The 23,106-nt window shown below is 58.6% G+C and overlaps 3 protein-coding genes across 6 annotated transcripts in view; 1 reads left to right on the plus strand and 2 right to left on the minus strand.

The window, feature by feature from the left end:
• Window positions 1-2,315, plus strand: part of ASH1L (ASH1 like histone lysine methyltransferase) — a 98,641-nt gene extending 96,326 nt beyond the window's left edge. For both annotated transcript variants that reach the window (XM_064732280.1, XM_064732281.1), the window contains exon 28: window positions 180-2,315. In XM_064732280.1, coding sequence (XP_064588350.1) covers window positions 180-271 — 92 coding nt within the window. In that variant the 3' untranslated portion in view covers window positions 272-2,315. The remainder of the gene's footprint in view (window positions 1-179) is intronic.
• A 3,992-nt stretch (window positions 2,316-6,307) lies between these two features.
• Window positions 6,308-15,335, minus strand: RUSC1 (RUN and SH3 domain containing 1). Of its 3 annotated transcripts, XM_064732544.1 has the most exons (10): window positions 15,272-15,335; window positions 12,419-14,110; window positions 11,700-11,804; window positions 11,024-11,100; window positions 10,741-10,915; window positions 9,973-10,078; window positions 9,842-9,888; window positions 8,661-9,609; window positions 8,135-8,266; window positions 6,308-6,859 (listed from the first exon to the last, which is right to left on the minus strand). In XM_064732544.1, exons 2-10 carry the CDS (start codon window positions 14,034-14,036, stop codon window positions 6,691-6,693), a joined length of 3,378 nt encoding a protein of 1,125 aa, XP_064588614.1. In that variant the 5' UTR covers window positions 14,037-14,110; window positions 15,272-15,335; the 3' UTR covers window positions 6,308-6,690. The 3 variants fall into 3 exon arrangements, with proteins under 3 accessions (XP_064588614.1, XP_064588615.1, XP_064588616.1); XM_064732545.1 differs by lacking the exon at window positions 15,272-15,335 and having other exon boundaries at window positions 6,308-6,879; window positions 12,419-14,563; XM_064732546.1 differs by lacking the exon at window positions 15,272-15,335 and having other exon boundaries at window positions 6,693-6,854; window positions 12,419-14,563.
• Window positions 15,336-15,499: 164 nt separating this feature from the next.
• Window positions 15,500-21,539, minus strand: FDPS (farnesyl diphosphate synthase). Its single transcript, XM_064732485.1, has 9 exons — window positions 21,309-21,539; window positions 21,056-21,196; window positions 20,266-20,346; window positions 20,051-20,173; window positions 18,019-18,107; window positions 17,153-17,225; window positions 16,945-17,022; window positions 16,734-16,868; window positions 15,500-15,786 (listed from the first exon to the last, which is right to left on the minus strand). The coding sequence occupies exons 1-9, from the start codon at window positions 21,447-21,449 to the stop codon at window positions 15,586-15,588; spliced, it is 1,062 nt and encodes a 353-aa protein (XP_064588555.1). The 5' UTR covers window positions 21,450-21,539; the 3' UTR covers window positions 15,500-15,585.
• Window positions 21,540-23,106: the final 1,567 nt, after the last annotated feature.

Below are 23,106 nucleotides of genomic sequence, written 5' to 3' on the forward strand. Positions count from 1 at the left end.
AAAGAATCAGGAATTTTGTGTTTGGGCAGCGCTGGGAGGCAGCGCTCAGCGCTGTGCTCCGGGCATCACTCCCAGGTTGGATTCACCATCCTGGAGGGCTTTTCCCAGCTCAGTGACGCTGCAGGGACTGAGCTGGAGGGCAGCTTGCAAAGTCTCTTTTGTGCTGTGCTCTGTTGCAGCCATCGATGTCACGTACCTGCTGGAGGAGGGCTCGGGCCGGAAGCTGCGGCGCCGCACGCTGACCATGGCCGAGAGCAGCTTCAGGAAGTGACCCCCGAGGGGCAGCCGAGCTCTGGGCTCTGGCTGGGCTGGGCAAGGAGAGAGGGCAGCAGCAGCAAACGGACAAAATACAAACAGCAGCACCTGGGGGGCCGGGCTGGCACGGTGCCCACCCTGCTCTGCAGTGCTCTTGGTGTGTGTGTTGGTGGGCGTGCCTTGTATTGATGTTAGGTACTGAGGAAACCTCGTGGTTATTGTCCAGGATGGTCAAATTTAATTTATTTTTGCTTGATATTCCCACTCAGAGGAGAAAAAAAAACAAAACAAAAAAAAATTAAAAAAATAATAATAATAATAGGGAGGGCAGAGGAAAAGGACTGAGTTACTCTGAGGAGGATGCTCCCCACGGTCACTGCTCACCTGGGATTGTCCCAGCCACCCTCAGCACCGCCAGGGAAGGGAATCCAGGAATCCAGAGCGGAGAGGAAAGGCTGGAAAGGAAAAGCTGCCCTGAAGCTGCGGCCTCTGATTTGCACAAGTTCCAGAAGAGAGAAACGTCCCCGGCCGAGCGCGGGGCTCGCCGTGGGACAGCTGAGCAGTCCCTGTGCTCCGTGCCCAGGAGAAGCTTCCAGAAGCTCGGAGAGGGCAGCAGAGCTGGGAGGAGGCACTTGCTGTGCGGGGGGAGGGGGTGGGGTGTGAGGTTTTTTTTTCCACTTTTTTTCTGCAGAGAAATTTTATAAAAGCGAAGTCAGCTCCTGAAGCCACCATTGCTGTTGGTTTTTTTGATAAGCTGTGGTTTCTCGTGTGTCTCGTGTGTTGTGCAAATAAAAATCCGTTAAAATTAAAAAAGGAAAAAAAAAACAAAACAAAACAAAAAAAACACCAAAAAAAAACCAACCCCAAGGACCCTTTCACTCCGTGCCCGTCAGGCAGTATCCGAGCGAGTGTTTGTCGTGAGCTGTAGAATTTATCAACTGCTAACACTACCCTCGTGTGCTGGTGGACAGCCGAGCGTCCGGGCAGCGCCACCCGCTGGCGATTGTCGCGATTGTCGCGATTGTCCCGCCAGCGCCGGCCCCCGGACGGTGGCTTTGCTTTCCTGTCTCAGACGTACACATGCATATCCAGTCCTGTTTTAGGTGTTCTTATAAGAAATCCAGTTTTTAATGTGCCAAGTTGTATATATCTGCTGCGTGGATGTAAAGCAATACCGTAGTTACATGTTCCTTTTTATGGACCAAGCTCGTCCTAATGTACATTCTTGTTATTATTATAATTATTTTACTCTTAGTGGAACATGACTCATTCCATTAACTTTTATGTGTTGATTTCAAAAGAGAAAACAAAACAAAACAAAACACAAAAAAAAAACCACAAAAAAAAAAAAAGAAAGGAAAAAAACCCTTTGAGAAAAAAAAATATTTTATTAAAAAAAAAAAAGAAATAAGAAAATAGTTTGGAATATTTTCTTACTGTAGAGAAGCACTGTACAGTACCAGGAACCCTGAGTATAAAATACTCGTGCGTGTAGTAGGAATATCGCATGTCCAACCCCTCGAGTTGTCTCATTTAGTTTCAAACAGAAATCATTGTCTCAAATGGTGTTAAACACTAAAAAGTTTTTAAAAAAAAAAAAAATAAAGTGCGTACAGAAGCGAGACACTAGCTCTGTCATTTTATCTTTCTTTTGTTGAAAGACTAAACAAAATGTTTTTTAGACAATCAAATGTTAGGTAAGTGCAAAGAATTGTTTTTTCTTACTGGTGTAGAAATTAATGACTTTTTTTATTTTTTGGTTATTTTATAATACTGAGCAGACCCGTGTGTCCCCAGGATCGCCGCCGGAGCCAGGAAGCACTACGTTACTGCAAATAGAGCTGAACCTTAGTCTGCATGGGTGTAGGCTGTGTGATTGCTGAAAATAAATGCTGCTAATATATTTCCTTTTTACAAAGCATATCTAAATAGATCATTGTTTTGATGTTAATCTTTGTAAATTATGTATTACCAATTTTAACATTGGATGTAATTGCATAAAAAGCCTGCATCTCAATCCTGAGAGTCTAGTATTAAATGGAAAAAAATCTTTTCCTAAAGGTTGGCTCGGGGGGTTTTCTTTGCTGAGCTGGGTGGGAGGGTGGATGGACAGGAGGACAGGAGGTGGATGGACAGGAGGACAGGAGGTGGATGGATGGATGGACAGGAGGTGGATGGACAGGAGGACAGGAGGTGGATGGATGGACAGGAGGACAGGAGGTGGATGGATGGATGGACAGGAGGTGGGTGGATGGATGGACAGGAGGACAGGAGGTGGATGGACAGGAGGACTGGAGGTGGATGGACAGGAGGACAGGAGGTGGATGGGTGGATGGACAGGAGGTGGATGGACAGGAGGTGGGTGGATGGATGGACAGGAGGTGGATGGACAGGAGGACAGGAGGTGGATGGACAGGAGGACAGGAGGTGGGTGGATGGATGGATGGATGGATGGATGGATGGATGGATGGATGGACAGGAGGACAGGAGGTGGATGGATGGACAGGAGGTGGGTGGATGGATGGACAGGATCCATCTGGGCAGGCTGGATCCATGGGATCCATGGGATCCATGGGGCGAGGCTCAGCAATGCTGGGTGCTGCCCTTGGGTCACAGCAACCCCACAGAACATTCCAGGCTCAGGGAAAAGGGGCTGGAAAGGCCCTGGGGGTGCTGGGGATGCAGCTGGACACGGGCCCAGATGTGCCCAGGTGTGCCCAGGTGTGCCCAGGTGTGCCCAGATGTGCCCAGGTGTGCAAGAGACCAATGGCACCTGGCCTGGGCCAGGACAGTGACCCCATCCCCTCCTGCTGCCTCTGCTGAGCGACCTCAAACCCTGGATCAGTTTGGGGTTTTTTATGACGAGAGATTGAGGGACTGGAGCATGTCCAGAGCTGGGAAAGGGCTGGAGAATCCCTGAGGGAGCTGGGAAGGGAATGGAGAATCCTGAAGGAGCTGGGAATGAATAGAGAATCCCTGAGGGAGCTGGGAAGGGAATGGAGAATTCCTGAGGGAGCTGGGAAGGGAATGGAGAATCCCTGAGGGAGCTGGGAAGGGAATGGAGAGTTCCTGAAGGAGCTGGGAAGGGTCTGGAAAACTTCTGAAGGAGCTGGGGAGGGAATGGAGAATTCCTGAGGGAGCTGGGAATTCCTGAGGGAGTTGGGAAGGGAATGGAGAATTCCTGAGGGAGCTGGGAAGGGTCTGGAAAACTCCTGAAGGAGCTGGGGATGAATGGAGAATTCCTGAGGGAGCTGGGAATTCCTGAGGGAGTGGGGAAGGGGCTGAAGAACTCTTGAGGGAGCTGGAAAAAGGACTGGATAATTCCTGAGGGAACTGGGTAAGAGCTGGAGAATTCCTGAGGGAGCTGGGAAGGGAATGGAGAATTCTTGAGGGATTTGGGAAGGGAATGGAGAATCCCTGAGGGAGCTGAGGGGGCTCAGCCTGGAGCAAAGGAGGCTCAGGAGGACCTGAGCTCTGCACAGCTCCTGCCAGGAGGGCACAGCCGGGGGGATTTGGGATCTTATCCCAGGGAACAGGGACAGGAGCAGAGGGAACGGCCTCAGGCTGAGGCTCAGGGTGGGCACAGCAGAATTTCCCCATGGGAAGGGGGCTCAGGGATTGGAACTGACCCGGAAGGGTTGGAGTGCCCATCCCTGGAGGCGTCCAAGGAACACCTGGAGGTGGCACTGAGTGCTCTGGGCTGGGGACAGGGTGGGGATTGGGCTGTCCTGGCTCCTGAACACACCCTGGGAACCTGGGAACACCCAGCTGGGATGGAAACCAACCCAGGAACACCCAGCTGGGATGGGAACCAACCTGGGAACATCCAGCTGGGATGGGAACCTGGGATCGTCCTCTGGGATGGGAATCCATGGACACCCACCTGGGATGAGAACCAACCTGGGAACATCCCCTGGGGATGGGAACCCAGGAATACCCTCTAGGGACACCCACCTTGGGATCACCCACCGGGATGGGAACCTGGGAACACCCATTGGGATGGGAACTCAGGAACATGACCCTGGGATGGGAACCTGGGATGGGAACCCAGGAACACCCCCCTGGAATGGAAACCAAGCCTGGAACACCCAGCTGAGATGGGAACCCAGAAATACCCAGTGGGATGGGAACCTGGGATCACCCACCTGCAATGGGAACCAACCCAGGAACACCCCCTGGGATTGAGCCCCATCTGCCAGAGGTCTCAGAGGGTTCCGTGTGACCCCAGGGGCCCTGCAGGAGGGGTGGTGACAGCACAGTCACCATGAGGGGTCTCAGGGGCTGTGACCACGCCTGCCCGTGAGGCAAACTGGGCCAGGAGCCATTGAATCCACAGATTTGGTGCCCATTCCCAGGGGACAAACCCAAGGAGCCCCCTGGTCCTGCTCAGGCTGGGGACTGTCACCCCCAGGGGAATGCAGAGAGATCTCTCACCTGCAGGTCCCTCAGGAATGGAACAGCTTCTCCTCCTCCACACCCCTTCTGTGGAACCTGATTTTTCCTTTTCCCTTTCCCAGTCTGGCTCTCTTTGACCATGAAAATGCCACGTTTGACCCCTGTGCCCCTTTTAAAGCCAAGCCTCGGAGGGCTGTTTATTTAAAAAAGAAAATAAACAAATGGAAGTAGCACCTGGCTTCCTCCTTCTGGCATGACCTCGTTCCGAAAGCCCAGAAGCAGCTGTGGAAATCAATCAAGCCTCCTTGAGGCGAGCCAAGGAACATTCCAATTAGGACATCGCGTCACTCGTCTGAGAATAAAAACCCCGGCGAGAGAAGTGGAAATGAGAGAAATGAGAGCAGAGTGAAGGGAGAGCGGCTTCACCCGGGGCTGACGCAGCGAAAAGGGGAAATCAGGAGGGTGAAACGTGGCCATGGGAGGGACAGAGGCCCAAAACTGTCCCTGCTGCTGCCGTGGGGCCGCTCCCTGCTACGGCCACACCTTCCTTTCACTGGGCAGCCCAGCAGGAAATGCAAATTCTGGCCTGAAATCACAAGCGATGACAAAACCACGAAGAGCTCGGAGCCGTTTAGCCCCTACTGCCATCCCCTGGGCTATGAAAAGATCAGTTGAAGTTTTATAAATAACCAAAGCAGCGACCTGGGCTGTTCCCAGCAGCTTTTCCAGGGATATTCCTGGCTCGGGGAGGCTGCAGCCGCCTCTGCCCCGCTGTGGAGGAGCTTGGGCATCTTCAGGGCCCCTTTCCTGCTCTCCCTGGCTGGGGGTGCTGAGCACCAGCACAGCCCCGGCATCTCCTCATCCCATCCCACCCCACTGCCCATTGCCACGCCTGAGTCACAACCTTTATTTCCAGCTTTTTTTCCCTGCAGAACGAGCTCATTCCAGTGGTTATGATTATTTACAGAGTGCAGGGCGGGGCGCACTGGAGGTGGCAGCACAGACAGTCGGACAGACAGACAGACGGATGGAGGCCACACGGGGCAGGGAGAGGAGCTGTCCCTGCCCTGGCACGGGGGTGGGCAGCTCGCTCTTGCTGCTGCTTTGCTCCTGCTTGCTTTTGCTTCTGCTCATTAGCTAGTTCAGCTGAACAGTCCAAATTTCTTCCTGGTTTGTTTCTCCTTTCCATTTTGGAACAAACTTGAACCTGCTCTGGGCTGGGACCTGGGAACACCGAGGGTTTGCACCTTGTGGCTGCAGCAGCTGCCCCAGCACAGGAGGGACTGAGAACAGAGCGCCCACCCCAAGAGAGACTTTCTGAATTTGTCATCTTTCTCAGAGTGGTGTCACCTGGTATTGTTCATTCTGTGTGCTGGGGGTGCTGTGTGTGTTCAATAAACAGGATCTGTGTGCTGGGGTGCTGTGCCTGTTCAATAAACACGATCTGTTGTGCTGAGGGTGCTGTGTGTGTTCAATAAACAGGATCTGTGTGCTGGGGGTGCTGTGCCTGTTCCATAAACAGGTTCTTTCCACTTCTCTCCAAGGAATCCTTCCCGAACCGGTTGTGGGGAGATGGGCCCTGTGGGTTTGTTTTCTGGAGGGGCCCCCTCCCTTTTTTGGGGATTCTCTACCAAATTTGCCCTAAACCAGAACAAAATTTTGTGAGTCACAACCTTTATTTCCAGCTTTTTCCCGGTGGAACGAGCTCATTCCAGTGATTACAATTATTTACAGAGTGCACGGCGGGGCACCGGAGGTGGCAGCGGTGGCAGGACAGACGGACGGACAGACGGATGGAGGTGACACGGGGGTGGGCAGCAGCTGAGGGGCCCCCGAGCTGCCAAGGAGGGGCCGGGGGGGACACGGTGGCACACGGTGACCTCATGCAGCAGTGACAGGCACAGGGCAGGGGGCCCTGGGAGCCGCCAGCCCCGGAGCTGGGGAAGCTCTGGAGGTGACAGGAGACACCCAGAGCTGGCACCGCTCCGGAGAGCTCAGCTGCTCCCTCAGGTCCCTTCCTCCTCCTCCTCCTCCTCCTCCTCACAAAATCAGGGATGTGTAACCAACGGGAACGAGGCCGGTGCTGTTGCCATGGCAGCAGCGGATCCAGTCTTCATCCACGGTGGAGAGAAGCTCCAGGATGTCCCCTTTGTGGAAGCTCAGGTGCCCATCAGCCGTGCCCGTGTGGTCACACAGTGCCCGGACTGCCCTGCGTCAAAAATGTCACCCCTGCACCAAAAATGTCACCCCCTGCACCAGCAGTGTCATCCCTGTGTCAAAAATGTCACCGCTGTGTCACCAATGTCACCCCTGCACCACCAATGTCACCCCCTGTACCAGTGTCACCTGACACAATGTCACCCTGTGGCCAGTGTCCCCCCCACAAATGTCACCCCTGCGCCACAAATGTCACCTCTGTGGCACCAATGTCCCCCAAGGGTGTGGGGACATCAGAGATGGCCCAGAGGGTGTGGGGACATTGGGGTCAGCGAGGATGGGGAAGAGGGAAGCACCAAACACTGTTTGGGATGGCCACAAACCCACCCTGCCCACTTGGACAGAGCTGCTCCAACAGCTGCCACATGCTTGCCCCACACAAGCTGCCACGAATCCACAAAGCACACAAGAAAATGCCAAAAATTGTCCCCAAAACGTTTTGGAAAAGCAGCTGAGCCCAGCAGGGGAAGGGGATCCTTGGGGGTGCAGTTGTGGCTTTCCCTTTAGGGGTGTGAGCGACCCCCTGAAAGCAGCCCCGGCTTTCCCCCAGCCAGAAAAGCCCCCACAGCCCTGCCCAGTCCCTCTCCCAGCTCTGTCCATTCCCAGCTCTGCCCATCCCATCCCAGCCCTGCCCATCCCAGCCCCATCCCATCCCTCCCTTGATCCCATCCCAGCATCCATCATCCCATCATCCCATCCATCCCATGCATCCCATCCCATCCATCATCCCATCCCATCCCATCCCATTGATCCATCCCATCCCATCAATCCCATCCCATCCCATCCCAGCCCATTGATCCCATCAATCCCATCCCATTGATCCCATCAATCCCATTCCATTGATCCCATCAATCCCATCCCATCCCATTGATCCCATCCCATCCCATCAATCCCATCCCAGCCCATTGATCCATCGCCCTCATCGTCCATCATCCCATCCCATCCCATTGATCCATCCATCCATCCCCTCCCATTAATCCCATCCCATTGATCCCATCCCATCCATCATCCCATCCAGATCCCAGCCCATTGATCCCATCAATCCCATCCCAGCCATCCCACCCATGATCCCATTATCCCATCCCATCCCATGTCCCATCCCATTGATCCCATCAATCCCATTCATCCCATTCCATCATCCATCCCATCCCATTGATCCCCATCCCATCCTATCCATAGCAATCCCAGCCACCTATCAATCCATCCCATCCATTGATCCCATCCCATCCCATCAATCCCATCCCCCCCCACCCCATTCCAGCCTCACCTGCGGCCCGGGGCCAGGCCGGGCTCGCTCCTGCCCGGCTGCTGCTCCGGGCTGCGGCTCCTGTCCGGTGCCAGCCCCTTCACCACCCCGGCCAGGACACGGGGGCTGGGGGCCAGCCAGCGGGACGGCCTCCTGCCGGAGCAAAGGGAGCCACCAGCTCACCTGGGAGCCCTTCCTGCTGCTGATCTCAGGCTTTTCTGCTGATCTGGGAGCTGATAAACAGCACTGAGCCTGCCCAGGAGCTCCTGCTGCTCCAAGGCGATGGCAGCAGCGCTTGGGACGTGCACTAATGCCAGGGGAAACCCTACAAGATCCCCATGAAGCCACCACAGAAATCCTTCTTCAGCCCACCTGAGCACACAGAAACCCCCCCTGAGCACACCTGAGCACACAGAAACCCCACCTGAGCACACAGAAACCCCTCCTGAGCACACAGAAACCCCTCCTGAGCACACCTGAGCACACAGAAACCCCTCCTCAGCCCTCACAAACCCTCCCACCTGTGCCTGCCCAAGCTGGGTCTCACCTGGACCTGCCCAAGGCGGTGTCAGGGCTGCAGGGGAAGCTCCTGCACGAGGGGTTGGTGGCTCCAAAGAGCCAGCCCAGCCAGCTGCCCCTGTCAGCACCGGGAGGATCAGCCATCTCCGCCTGGTTCCTGTTGGCAGGAGGCGCTGGGGAAGCAGCCAGGAGGTTTTTTCCAGCAGTGGGATCATCCAGCTTGGTGAGCGCTCTGGTTCCAGTGGGCAAGAAGAGATCTTCAGGGGAGGAGCTCCCTGAGGTGTCAGTGCTGCTGCTGGGCTTTGGGTGAGAGGGTTCAGCGCCAGCTTTGGTCTGGAGGAGCTGCAGCTCCGTGGCTCTGGGCTCACTTAAGGAAATTTGGGATTGCCCAGCCTGGCCCGGGCTGGGTTCCCCCGCCCGCAGCTTCGTCCACCAGACCGAGGGGGACTTTTCCTTGCTGGCAGCAGTGTAAACCCTGGAGCTCTGGCTCAGCTGCCCCCACCAGCCACTGAGGCCAGCCCCGGTGCCCCCCGTGCTCTCCGAGGGGGTGGCAGAGCCCCGCAAACTGCGGCTGATTTGGTCGCCCCAGCGCAGCACCTGCTGCAGGGTTTGCTGCAGGGCAGCCCCCACTGGTGGGGCAGGCACCAGCCCACCCATGGTGGCTTGGGAGCGGCCCCCCGTGCCCCCCACCCTGCCCAGAGCATCGGGAGGGGTCTCATCCTCCAGGCTGTCCCCAGCAGCACTGCTGCGCCCCCCCAGGGACCCCCGCACGGGGCTGGGGGACAGCGGGGACTGCAGGCGGCGGGACAAGGGCCGGACGTCCACGGAGAGGTGGTGGTGCTCAAAGAGCAAGTCCAGGTGGAAGGTCAGCACCGAGAGGGGCTGGATGAGCAGCAGGAGCTCGTCAGCAAGGTGGGGCAGAGGGCCCTGGCTCAGGGCAAAGAAGGCCGTGGGGGAGTAAAGCACGGAGATCACACCTGCGGGGACAGGGACAGGTGAGGCAGGGGCAGGATGTCCCTTGTGCTTGTCACATCCCCACCAAGGGCCAGCCAGGCTGTCCACGTCACTCAGAGCACCCTCTGTGCTGAAGATGCACCATGGAAAACCGTCCACTATGGGAAGTGGATGTATCCCAAGCCCAGAGTGGGATTTTCAGCCTGGCAGGTTGAGAGGGCTCAGGGAGGGAGCTCCTGGGCACCGTGTCCTTACCTGGGCTCTTCTGCAGGTGAGATATCCACAGCTCCAGCTGTTTAATGCTAAACAAGACAAAGGGAACCCAAATTAGAGCCCCTGGGACAGCTCCAGCCTGCTGTGGGGCTGGCAGGGTTAACACCACTCACTTCAGAAGGCCGAGGATGAAGGCGTGGAACTTCTGCCTGCTGCTGCTGAGGGGGGCCAGCCCGGCCACGTGCCAGCACAGCGAGTGCAGGGAGCGGCTGCTGGGGCCTGTGGGGTGCAGAGCACACACACTCGGTGCCCAGGGCACAGACAATGCCCAGGGCACAGACATTCACTGATCAGGGCATAGACAATGCCCAGGGCACAGCAGCACTCAGTGCCCAGGGCACAGACACACTGCCCAGGGCACAGACACTCCCCAGGGCACAGACACTGCCCATGGCACAAACACTGCCCATGGCACAAACACTGCCCAGGGCACAGACACACTGACCCAGGCACAGACACATGCCAGGGCACAGACATACTCCACAGGGCACAGACACTGCCCAGGGCACAGACACTGCCCATGGCACAGACAGTGCCCAGAGCACAGACACTGCCCAAGGCACAGCAGCACTCAGTGCCCATGGCACAGACACTGCCCAGGGCACAGACACTGCCCATGGCACAGACACACTGCCCAGGGCACAGACACTGCGGCCCAGCAGCACATCAGTGCCCAGAGCACAGACACATGCCCAAGAGCACATGCAGGCACACATTGCCCAGGGCACAGACACTGCCCAGGGCACAGACACACTGCCCATGGCACAGACACTGCCCAGGGCACAGACACTGCCCAGGGCACAGACACTCGGTGCCCAGAGCACAGACACTGCCCAGGGCACAGCAGCACTCCAGGCCCCTGGAGATGCCCCCACCCTCACCTGTCTTCACCGAGGCTTCCACCACGCTCCAGGGGGAGTTTCTCCTCTGGCCTGTGATAACATCCTTCTGGAAAGGCTTCAGCCCGTCCTCCACCAAGGCGCAGAGAGCAGGGCACAGGGTGTGCAGCAGCAGGTAGCCCACGTCGGGGTTGAGCCGGCTGTCCCCCAGCTGGGCCTGGGGAGAGCAGGAACACGAGGAGATGGGAGGGAGGGGAAGGGCAGCACCCGACCCTGATTCCACTGGGAGGGATGAGGGAATCCCAGAATCCTTCCCAGCTCTCACCTTCTGCACCACGTTCCGCGCGGTGCTGAAGTGGGCGATGACCTTGTCCACAGCGGAGCTGACGGCGACCAGCAGCGCTGGGGACGAGGGAGAGGAGGAGAGAAGGAGAGAAGAAGGGAAAGGTCAGTCTGGAGGGACCCGGACACCACCGGACCCTGCAGTGCTGGAACCGCAGGTCGGGCACCCTCGGGGGGTTGCGGCGGTGCTGCAGCCGCGTTCTCCGGCTGGCCCGGATCACCTGCCGGGGGCGGGCAGGGCCGGGCCCGGTGCAGGCAACGCTGCCGGTCCCTGCCTGCACTGTCCCTGTCCGCACTGTCCCTGCCTGCAGTGTCCCTGCCGCACTGTCCCGTCCGGCACGTCACCCTGCAGTGCCCTGCAGTGTCCCGCCGCAGCCAGTCTGCCTGTCCCTGCCCCCCACGTCCCTGTCCCAGCCACTGCTCTTCTTGTCCCTGCCTGTACTGTGTCCCGCCTGCAATGTTCGTGCCCTGCAGTGTCCCTGCCCCAGCCCAGCTCCGCCTGTCCCTGCCCGCACTGTCCCTGCGTGTCCCTCCCTGTCCCAGCCCAGCCCGGCCGGTGCCCCGGACACCGACCCGCCCCAGGACGAGCCCCTCGCACCCTCCCGACCCCGCTGCCCCCTCCTCCCCTCCCGCCCCGTTCTGCGAGAATTTGCCCCAACCTTTCGTTTGCTCGCCATGCGGCCCCTCCGCTCTTCCCCCTCCGGGCCGGGCGGCTCCAGCGGCGGCTCCGGCGGCGGCTCCGGCGGGGAGCGGCTCGGGCCTGGCTGGAGACAGCGGGGCAGCGGGGTCAGGCGGGGCGGCGGCTGCAGCGCTGCCCGGGCCCGGGGGAGGAGGAGGAGGAGCGGGGCCGGCGGCGGGGCCCGGCTCGCTGCGGCTCATGGAGCCAAGGGCGGCGGGGCCGGGCCGGGCCGGGCGGAGGAAGCGCTGGGAGCCGCGGGGCGGAGCGGCGGCACCGGGACGGCCCCGGCACGTCCTGAACCGCGCTGGGCCATGCAGGGGAACGCCGGAGCTCGCCGTGCCCGGCCCGGAGCGACCCGGGATCGCTCTCACCGCCCGGGAACCCGCACCCGGTCCCGCAAGCCCCGGGCAGGACCCCGGAAGGAGCCGCAGTACCCCCAGAGTCAGCCCCAGACTCCCCCCAGACTCATCCCAGACTCACCCCCATATTCACCCCAGACTCACCCCCAGACTCATCCCCCAAACCACCCCCCCCAGACACTGATCCCAGACTCATCCCCAGACTCACCCCAAACTCAACCCAGATTCACCCCAGACTCACCCCAGACCCTCATCCCCAACTACATTACCCAGACTCATCCCCAACTCCCACCAGACCTCCACTCCCCCAGAGTCACCCCAGACTCCCCCCCACACTCACCCCCCGTGCGGGTCTCGTCTCCTCTCTGTGCCGCCCGTGGCACCGCGGGCTCCCCGCCGGGCCCCCCGAGCCCCCGGAGCGGGGCTGTCCCCATCCCCTTTTCTCCTGGGGGCAGCCGCCCCTTCTCCACATCCCTGGGCTGCCCCTCGGCTATGGGATGCAGGCTCGGCCGGGCTCTCCTCCTCGCCTGGTGCCCGTCGCTGGCTGCCAGACCCTGTCCCCCCACCAGGGACACGGGGGGCCCCCAGCCCGGGGCGGGCACCGGGGGCACCGGGGGGTGCTGGGCCGGCTCTGCCCGCGGGCCCTTGGGCTGCCGGGCGGCGCTGCGGGACCGCAGCTCCTTGAACGTGGTCACCTCTCTCTGCCTGGGGCCGGGGGGCCTGGCTGGCCCGTCCTGCTGCACCTGCGGCTGCACCTGCGGCTGGGGCTGGGGCCGGGCCGGCTCCGGGCCCGCCGTGCCCGAGAGCAGCTCGCTGCCGGGGGGCAGCTCCGTGTCCGGCGAGAACACGATCAGCCAGTCACTGCGGTCAACCCTGGCCTGGGCGGGTGCGGGCACAGCCGCGTTCCTCTTCCTCCTCTGGGCCAGCTCGTGGAAGGAGGTGATGGTCTTGGTGGCCGTGTCTCTGCAGAGCTCAGCCGGGCTGGCCTTGAGCTCCGGCCCGAGCTGCTGCTCCGCCCTGTGCGCGTTCAGCACCTGCAGCCGCCGCCGGGGCCGAGGGGGCACCGGGGGAGGGACCCCGCCGGGCCGGGGCCGCGGCTCCGGAGCGCTGCTCGGGACACCGGGATCCCTCCGTTCCGGCACGGGCGGCGGGGCTGCGGGCGCCGCATCGGGCTCGGGGAGGGGGTTGCAATTGGGGTCGAGGTCGGTGCAGGTGCCGGTGGTGTCCGGTGCTGCTGTGCTGGGAGAGAGCTCCTCGCAGTGAGAATCGAGCGAGTTGTTGCTGCAGAGGCTGTCTGGGCTCTTGCTGGCCACAGAGCTCTTGGTGGCTCTCGGGGGCACCGGGGAGTTGTGGTTGGCATCTCTCTCATGGCATGTCCTGTGCTGGTCAGCCAGAAGCTCTCCATCATCCAGAGGCTCTCCATCATCCAGAGGCTCTCCATCAGCCAGAGGCTCTCCATCAGCCAGAGGCTTTCCATGCCAAGCATTTTCTGTCGGAATGACGTTCAGCTGCTTGTCAGGGGACTGGGACTCTGCTCTGGCGAACTCCTTGCAGTACACCGAGACCGGCGAGTCATCCAAGCTGAAATCCGAGCAGCTACTGACAGAGGAGGAGGAGGAGGAGGAGGAAGAAGCCAGATCACAAGGGGGATCACAAGGGGAAGCCGCCTCCTCCTCGTCTCCGCTGTGCAGGCAGGGGAAATCCTCAGGGTTCTGCAGCCCGAGCGTCTCCGGCTCCGGAGCGTGGGACTCGCAGCAGCGACATTTCACCGAGGGATTGTTGGAATTGGCATCCACCGGCTCCCGGTTCTCCGGGCACTGGGTGCAGCCCGTCTGCTCCCCCTGGCCCGTGGAGCCCTCCTGGAGCTCGGGGTGCCGGGACAGGTGCAGCCCCAGGGAGATGTGCTGCAGGTGGATGTGGTTGAGGTTGCACAGGAGGCCTTTCTTTGGGGCCAGCATGGTGCTGCCTCGCTGGAAGTGCCCAGGGCTCCCAGGAAAGGCCAGCAGCTCCTCTCTTCACACCATCCAGCTCCCTGCAAGCACCAAACACCCTCCTGGTCAAGGAAAAACACGGCAGGACAAACCTGGAGAGAGGCACAGCCGGGGGAAGAGGGACGGCAGTGACCTTGCAGCAGGGCCTGGCACAAGGGCTGGGGCTTAGAGAAGGGGATGTGCCCTGAGGGAGGGGCTGCCCCACAGCTTCCTGCCCGGTTTGGGGCTCTGAAGGCAGCCCTGGTCCCTGGAGCACGGCCTGGGAACGATCCCAGGCAGCTCGGGCTGCCCCGGGGCTGGATTCCCTCCGGAGGGTCGGGAGCATCTCGGGGATGCCTCAAGGAGAAAACGCCCTTGGAGCCTCGTCAAGGCGGGGCGGGCAGGGGGGGGTCTGTCCTGCCTGGGGGCGGTGGCACCAGGGGGGCTCAGGGACCGGGGCTTGGCCGGAACCGCCGCAGAACCGGCACCGCAGCACCGGGCCCGGCTTTACCGGGGAGGGGCCCCGGCCCCGGGCACCTGCTGGAGGCTCCGGGCAGCGGAGAGCGCGGGAGGGCGGATCCGAGCATCTGCCAGCCCCGAGCATCCCCCGGGCCCGAGCATCCTCTGGCTCCGAACATCCTCCAGCCCTGAGCATCCTCCAACCTCGAGCATCCCCCGGCCCCTAGCATCTTCCAACCCCGAGTATCTCCCGGTTCCGAGCATCCTCCAGCCCTAAACATCCTCCGGCCCCAGTATCCTCCAGCCCTGAGCATCCCCCACCCCCAAGCATCCTCCAGCCCCGAGCATCCTCCAACCCCGATCATCCTCTAGCCCCAGCATCCCCCGGTTCCGAGCATCCTCCAGCCCTAAACATCCTCCAACCCCGAGCATCTTCCAGCCCCGAGCATCCCTCGAGCATCCCCCGGCCCTGAGCATCCTCCAACCCCGATCATCCTCCAGCCCCGAGCATCCCTCGAGCATCCCCCAGCCCCAAACATCCTCCAGGTCCGAGCATCCCCCAGCCCCAAGCATCCTCCAACCCCGAGAATCCCTCGAGCACGCTCCATCCCCCGAGCATCCTCCATCCCCGCGCATCCATCCCCCGGCCCCGGGGCGAGCACGGCCGGCCCGGCAGCAGGAGCGGCCCTGCTGGGCGCGGCCCTCCCCATCCCCCTGCAGCCCCCGCCCGGCTCCATCCCCTTCTTTCCCCGTCCCCCGCTCACCTCCTCGGCGCTGCGGCGGCGACTGCGGCTGCGGGAGCGAGGGAGGAGCCGCGGCCCCGCCGGGAGCCGCCCGGTCCCGCCCCACCGGCGGCGGCGGGGGCGGCGCTCCGGGCATCCCCGGTACCGGCATCCCCCTCCCTCCATCCAGCCCCGTCCCCAGACAACAGCAAGCAGCGCACCTACAATAATTTATATTTATTGACATAAATCAGATGGCTGAACCCCCCCCCGGCCATCCCAGAGCACCTTGTCCAGCCCACCCCCGGCCCCTCCCAGGGCAGGGAGCAGCTCCAGCCCCCTGCCAGGCCCCTCCATCACTTCTGCCGCTTGTAAATCTTCTGTGCCAGGTCCAGGAAGATTTCGCGGGGCAGGCGCCGGGCGTGGCTCCCGATCAGCGCCTGCAGCCGCCCGTAGCTGCTCTCCTCGTACTCGCGGAACGCCGCCTGCATGCCCAGGGCATCGTAGAGCTCCTTCACCTTCGCCACCTTCTGGGGCTCCTTAGAGCCGTAATTTTCCTAAAAAAAAACCCTGGAGTGAGTCAGGGTCATGCCAGCTCATGGGGCAGCAGCTTTGTTCTCTCTTCTTTGTTCGTGTGATATTTTATGGGAAATCTTTTTGCTAGGATTTTTTTTTCTTTTTCTCTTGGGAAAAAGAGAAAGCTGAGATGAGAAGCTTCAGAGGGAAAAAAAACCCCCAATATTTTCTGATGGATTCTCCTTGTGTTTTGCTGCTTTGGGATGTGGCTGGTGAATTTTTGATTGGTTCCATGTGAGTTGTTTTTATTCATGACCAATCCCAGCCCCAGCTGTGTTGGACTCACTGGTCTGTCACAGCTTTGGGGGGCTTTTTTGGGTTTTTTTTTGGTGTTTTTTGTTCCATGTGAATTGTTTTTATTCATGACCAATCGCAGCCCGGCTGTGTCAGACTCTCTGGTCTGTCACAGTTTGAGGGGGTTTTTTTTGGTTTTTGTTTTGTTTTGGTTTGCTTTTTTTGGTGTTTTTTTTCTGTTGTTGTTGTTGTTTTTTAATTTTATTATTATTCTTTTTTTAGCCTTCTGATGTATTCCTTTATTGTTTTGTAGAGCTTTAGTATATAATTTCTTATACTATACTATAATAATATAATATAATATAATATAATATAATATAATATAATATAATATAATATAATATAATATAATATAATATAATATAATATAATATAATATAATATAATATATAATATTATATATTATATATTATATATTATATATTATCAGCCTTCTAAGAATTATGGAGTCAGATTCATCTCTTCCCTCATCCTAGGACCCTCACAAACAACACCCCAACACTCTCTTCTTCCTTCTCACCCTCCTGCCCCCAGCCAGGTGACAGCCCCTGGCACTCCAGGTGCCCATCGTGGCACTCCAGGTGCCCATCGTGGCACTGCAGCCCCTCTGCCAGGTGTGTGCTGCCAGCCTTACCTCCAGGATCTGCCTCTGCTGCGGCGTTGCCCTCTGCAGACACTGCACCACCAGCCAGCTGCACTTGTTGTCCTGGATGTCGGTGCCAACCTTCCCCGTCAGGGCTGGGTCCCCGTAGCAGTCCAGGAAATCGTCCTGCGGGGCAGTGCCAGGCCCTGAGTGCCACGGGCAGCAGCTGGCAGGGACCCAGCGGGGCAGGGACAGCTCCTACCTGGATCTGGAAGAACTCCCCCATCTCCAGCAGGATGGCTTTGGCGTCCTCGTGCTCCTCCTTGCCGTCAATGCCCGCCTGGGGGAGGGAATAACAGGGTTAAAAAACCTTCCAGGACCTGGGATAATGTAAAGCCTTCCAGGACCTGGGCACAAAGCCTTCCAGGACCTGTCCTCCTGGCAGCAGGGTGAGGCCCCAGCACACTCACCATGTACATGGCTGCAGCCACGGGCAGGTAGAAGGAGTAAAACGCTGTCTTGTACTTCACAATGGCCTTGTACCTGTGCCAGAGCAGCCAGGCTGAGCCCCAGAACCCCCTGTGCAGGGCAGGGACTAAAAACCAACCCCAGGCACCCCAAAACCAGGCCCAGGCTGAGTCTCTGTAGGGCAGGGACAAAAAGCCAGCCCCAGACACCCCAAAACCAGCCCCAGGCACCCCTAAAACAAGCCCCAAGTACCCCAAAACCAGCCCTAGCCTGAGTCTCTGCACAGCAGGGACTGAAGGTCACCCCAAAAACCAGCCCCAGGCACCCCAAAACAAGCCCCAGGGCCATCCCATGCAGGGCACTCCAAAAAACAGCTCCAGGGCCACCCTCTGCAGGGCAGGGACTGAAGGGCACCCCAAAAACCAAGCCCAGGTACCCCAAAAACCAGCCCCCAGCTGAGTCTCTGCAGGATAGGGACTGAAGGGCACCCCAAAAACCAGCCCTGGCACCCCAAAACCCAGCCCCAGGGCTCCCCTCTGCAGGGCACCCCAAAAACCAGGCCCAGGCTGAGTCTCTGTAGGGCAGGGACTGAAAAGCAGCCCCAGGCACCCCAAAACCAACCCCAGGCACCCCAAAACCCAGCCCCAGACACCTCAAACCCAGCCTCAGGCACCCCAAAAACCAGCCCCAGGCTGAGTCTCTGCAGGGCAGGGACTGAAGGGCACCCCAAAAACCAGCCCCAGGCACCCCAAACCCAGCCCCAGGCACCTCAAACCCAGCCCCAGGCACCCCAAACCCAGCCCCAGGCACCCCAAAACCAGCCCCAGGCTGAGCAGGGCAGGAAGGAACCAGGCTCTGCCCCCTGTACCTCTGCTCGCTGAACCTGCTCAGGTCCACCTGGGAAACTGGAGCAGTGATGAGGTCCAGAGTCTGCCCCAGCTCGGTCTGGTAGCCTGTCTGCAGAGGAGAGAAAGGATTTGTGGCCTTGTTTCAGCTTTTCAGTGTTTAAAGGGGGTGTAAAAACAGGGAGGGGGATGTTTTACATGGGGAGAATGAGATAAAGGGTGATGGTTGTGATATATCAGTGATATTGAGACTGGGAGGAGTTTCTGGCTGTGAGGGTGGGCAGGCCCTGGCATGGGGTGCCCAGAGGAGCTGTGGATGCCCCTGGATCCCTGGCAGTGCCCAAAGCCAGGTTGGGCAGGGCTTGGAGCAGCCTGGGATGGTGGGAGGTGTCCCTGCCATGGCAGGAGGGTTGGAATTTGATGATCTTTAAGGTCCATTCCAACCCAAACCATTGTGGGATTTCATGATTTATTCACACACAGCCCTCCATGGCAGGGGGTGGAATGGAATGATCTCTGAGGTCCCACCCAACCCAAACCAGTCTGGGATCCATGATTTATTCACACACAGCCCTCCATGGCAGGAGAGTATGGGATGATCTTTAGGGTCCATTCCAACCCAAACCATTGTGGGATTCCATGATTTATTTACACATATTCCTCTATAGCAGGGAGGTGGAACTTGATGATCTTTAAGGTCCATTCCAACCCAAACCAGTCTGGGATTCCATGATTTATCCACACACAGCCTTACATGGCATTGGGATGGAATGGGATGATCTTTGAGATGATCTTTAAGGTCCAATCCAACCCAAACCATTGTGGGAGTCCATGATTTGTTCACACAGCCTTACATGGCAGGGGAGTGGAATTTGATGATTTTTGAGGTCCCATCCAACCCAAATCATTGTGGGATTTCATGATTTATTCCCACACAGCCCTCCATGGAAGGAGAGTGGAATGGGATGATTTTTGAGGTCCATTCCAACCCAAACCACTCTGGGATTCCATGATTTATTCACACACATTCCTCTATAGCAGGGAGGTGGAACTTGATGATCTTTAGGGTCCATTCCAACCCAAATCATTGTGGGATTTCATGATTTATTCCCACACAGCCCTCCATGGAAGGAGAGTGGAATGGGATGATTTTTGGGGTCCATTCCAACCCAAACCACCCTGGGATTCCATGATTTATTCACACACATCCTTCCATGGCAGGGGGTGGAATGGGATGATCTTTAGGGTCCATTCCAACCCAAACCACTCTGGGATTCCATTATTTATTCACAGAGCCCTCCAGCAGAGCCCAAGCCCTGTTTCAGCTCCTCTTTGGGTCTAAAGGCAGACATATTTTACGAAAAATCTTTTTGTTTTTCCCTGAAAAGCTGGGAAGCTTCAGCTTCCCCATGTTTTGCTGCTTTGGAATGTGATTTAGAGAACTGTTAACCCAGCATATGAATTGTTTTTAATTAATGACCAATGACAGCCACCTGTGTCAAGGCTGTGAGCAGTCACAAGATTTTATCATTCCTTTCTATTCCTTGCTGAAATCCTTTCTTCTATTCTTTTAGTATAGTTTTAATATCTTATTTTCTCTTAATATGTATATATTTATATATAATTTATATATAAATACATAATTATATTTATAATATTTATATATTATATTATATTATAATTACTGCTAAATCTGCCATATTATATTATATTATATATATAATATTAAATATATAATATATTATGTATTATTAATATAATATAATATAATATATATTATATTATATTATATTATATTATATTATATTATATTATATTATATTATATTATATTATATTATATTATATTTTAATATGCCATAAATATATAATTTATAGATATAAAAAATAATAAATCAGCCTTCTGAAACATGGAGTCAAGATTCTCTTCCCTCATCCTGGGACCCTCAAATACCACCACACACGTCCAGGACACCCAGGAATTTCAGGCACACATCAGAAAACAGACCCAGACCCCAGGAAAGCCCCAAGGAAGGGTTTGGGGAGCCAGGCTCACCTGCAGGAAGAGCTCCAGCAGGTGCAGGTAGAAGGGCTGCTGCCCACAGTACCTCCTGAGCAGCCTGTACACCGAGGACTCCAGCAGAAAAGCGTCATTGATGGCATCCAGCCCGATCCCCTCCTGCAGCAGGGACACAGGGAGGTGTCCCAAAGGCTCCTGACCCCCAAGGGACACCCCCAGCCCCGAGCAGGGCCCCCCTGGACCCCTCTCACCTTCTTGTACCAGCAGAGCTGCCCCCGGCGGGTCAGGGACGAGTCCATGATGTCGTCGGCCACCAGGAAAAAGGCTTGGAACTGTCAGAGGATGGGTTAGCAATGGGGGGACCCCGGGGGTCCCCATCCCCACTGGGGTCCCAATGCTCCAGAGGATCCCATTCCCCAGAGGGGGGGTCCCATATCCATAGAGATCCCATACCCAGGGGGGTCCCATCCCGATATCCAGAGGGGGGTCCCATCCCATGGGGGCCTCCCATCTCCTAGGGGGTCCCATATCCAGAGGGGGGTCCCATACCCAGGGTGTTCCCATCCCCATTGGGGTCCCATATCCATGGAGATCCCATTCCCACTGGGGAGAGTCCCATCCCCATTGAGGGGGGCTCCCTTTCCCTATTTAGGGGGGGGATCCCATCCCCATTGGAGTCCCCATCCCCATTGTGGGGGGGTCCCATTCCCCGAGGGGTTCCATGCCCAGAGGGGTCCCATTTTTGTTGGGGTCCCATCTCCCACCCCAGAGGGTTCCATCCCTAGGGGAGCTCCATCCCCCGGGCGTCCCATCCCCATTGGGGTCCCCATCCCCATTGTGGGGGGGGGTCCCATCTCCTAGGGGGGGTCCCATTTTTGTTGGGGTCCCATCTCCCACCCCAGAGGGTTCCATCCCTAGGGGAGCTCCATCCCCCGGGCGTCCCATCCCCATTGGGGTCCCCATCCCCAGACGAGGGTCCCATCCCCATTGGGGTCCCATCCCCATTGGGGTCCCCACCCTCACTGGGGTCCCGGTTCTCACCAGCTCGATGCACCAGCCCACGGCCAGGGCACGCCGGATGCTCTCCGGGTCCTGCCGCTCGGGCCCCACCAGCCGCCGGTACGCGGCCACCACCGTGAGCCCCCGGTTGCACTTCCCGCCGGGCGCGTTGTACTCCAGCACCTGCGGGGCGCGGCCAGGTGAGCGGCCATGACCTGACCCACCGTCCATCCTCGGTCCCACCGGCGCTTCCCACCCTCCAGCCCCGGTCCCGCCGCTCCCTCCCGGTTCTCACCTGCTTCAGCCGCGCCACGGCGTCTCCCACCTCCGGGTGTCCCAGCATGTCCTCCGTCAGGTCGCGGACGATCTGCGGGAAGAAGGCGGCGAACTCCTCGCGCTCGGCCGCTGCCCGCGCCCCGCTATCGCCGCCGCTCATGGTGCCGGTTCCCGGTGCCGGTTCACGCTGCCGGTTCGCGGTCCCGCCGCTGCCGCCCGTGACCTCCACGGCACCTATGGCCCCGCCCCCGCCCCGCCCCCTCGCGGGGCACGCCGGGATGCGCAGTCCCGAAGCGCGCCCGCGGCTAGTTCCAGCGATGCCGCTGGACTACAACTCCCAGAGTGCCCCGCGCCTGGGGGCGGACCAGTGGGCTCGCGGTTGGAGCAGCGCTCATTGGCCCGTTTCATCGTGCGAGGATGAGCCCAAGGCGGCTGAGCCAATGGGAGCGCGGCGGGGGCGGGAGTGAGACCGGTGATTGGTGGAGAGGGGGAATGGAGAGAGCGCCCGGCGTGGCGCGGGGGGGTGGCGGGGATTGAGGGCGTGGCTTTAGGGCGGGGCTTTAGGGCGTGTTCGGTAACTGGGAGGGGAATGGGGGCGCGGACACCCGGACGGGGATGAGGTGCGCTGGAATTGGGGCAAAATGGGGGCGTGGGGGGCCACGCGGTCTGAGGTGTTGTAGGGCGGGTTTGGGGCGCTGTGCAGGAGTCTCCGGGCAGGTGTGGTATAACATGTAAATGTGGGGTGCAGCACAGGTGTGGCAAGCAGCACAGGTGTGGGGTGCCATGCAGCTGACATGCTGTGCAGGTGTGGGTGCATCACAGTTATGGGGTACAGAGCAGGTGTGGGGTACAGTGCTGTTATGGGGTGCAGAGCAGGTGTGGGGTACAGAGCAGGTGTGGGGTGTAGTGCAGACTGTGTGGGTGCTGTGCATGTGTGGGTACAGAGCAGTTTTGGGGTGCAGTGCTGTTATAGGGTGCAGAGCACTTATGGGGTACAGAGCAATTATAGGGTACACAGCGGGTGTGGGGTGCAGAGCAGTTATAGTGTACAGAGCAGTTATGGGGCGCAGAGCAGCTGCGGGTTGCAGAGCAGGTGTGGGATACAGAGCAGTTTTGGGGTGCAGAGCAGTTATGCGGTGCACAGCAGTTTTAGGGTACAGAGCAATTATGGGCTGCAGAGCAGTTTTGGGGTACAGAGCGGGTGTGGGATGTGCTGCAGATTGTGTGGGTTCAGAGCAGTTATGGGGTGCAGTGCCGTTATAGGGCACAGAGCAGCTGTGGAGTGTGCTGTTATGGGGTACAGAGCAGTTATGGGGTACAGAGCAGTTATGGGGTGCAGAGCCGCTGTGGCGTGTGCTGTTAGGGTCAGAGCAGTTATGGGGTACAGCAGCTCTGGATGTGCTTTATGGGGTGCAGAGCAGTTAAGGGGTGCAGAGCAGTTATGGGGTACAGAGCAGCTGTGGAGTGTGCTGTTATGGGGTACAGAGCAGTTTTGGGGTACAGAGCAGCTCTGGGGTGTGCTGTTATGGGGTACAGAGCAGTTTTGGGGTGCAGAGCAGCTTTGGGGTGCGCTGCAGACTGTGCGGGTGCTGCACAGGTACAGGTTACCTGCAGTACAGGTGTGGAGTGTGGGTTGCACCACAGACCCGTGTGCCCGGGGGAGCTACCGGACTCTGGGGAGGGGTCCAGCTGCCCACGGACCCTCGATGGACACCTCAGGGTGACCCGGGCCGGGCACAGGCGGTGCCACCTCCCCACTGCTGCCCGCAGCTCCTGCCTGGCCCCCGCCCCGCAGATTGGCCCCGAATCCCCTAATC

This window comes from Zonotrichia leucophrys, chromosome 25 (genome assembly GCF_028769735.1).
Source record: "Zonotrichia leucophrys gambelii isolate GWCS_2022_RI chromosome 25, RI_Zleu_2.0, whole genome shotgun sequence".
NCBI classification, from domain to species: domain Eukaryota; kingdom Metazoa; phylum Chordata; class Aves; order Passeriformes; family Passerellidae; genus Zonotrichia; species Zonotrichia leucophrys.

Bases quoted from the DNA above. Each gene is read 5' to 3' on its own strand.
- FDPS (XM_064732485.1), bottom strand. From the start codon at position 21,449: ATGAGCGGCGGCGATAGCGGGGCGCGGGCAGCGGCCGAGCGCGAGGAG. The intron at 18,108-20,050 runs GTGAGCCTGGCT...TCTCCTCTGCAG, and splicing joins TGCTGGAGCTCTTCCTGCAG to ACAGGCTACCAGACCGAGCT. The intron at 17,226-18,018 runs GTACAGGGGGCA...GCTCTGGCACAG, and splicing joins AGCAGGTTCAGCGAGCAGAG to GTACAAGGCCATTGTGAAGT.
- RUSC1 (XM_064732544.1), bottom strand. From the start codon at position 14,036: ATGCTGGCCCCAAAGAAAGGCCTCCTGTGCAACCTCAACCACATCCAC. The intron at 9,889-9,972 runs GTGAGTGGTGTT...TGTCTTGTTTAG, and splicing joins TTCATCCTCGGCCTTCTGAA to CATTAAACAGCTGGAGCTGT. The intron at 8,267-8,660 runs GTGAGACCCAGC...TTGCTCCGGCAG, and splicing joins ACCGCCTTGGGCAGGTCCAG to GAGGCCGTCCCGCTGGCTGG.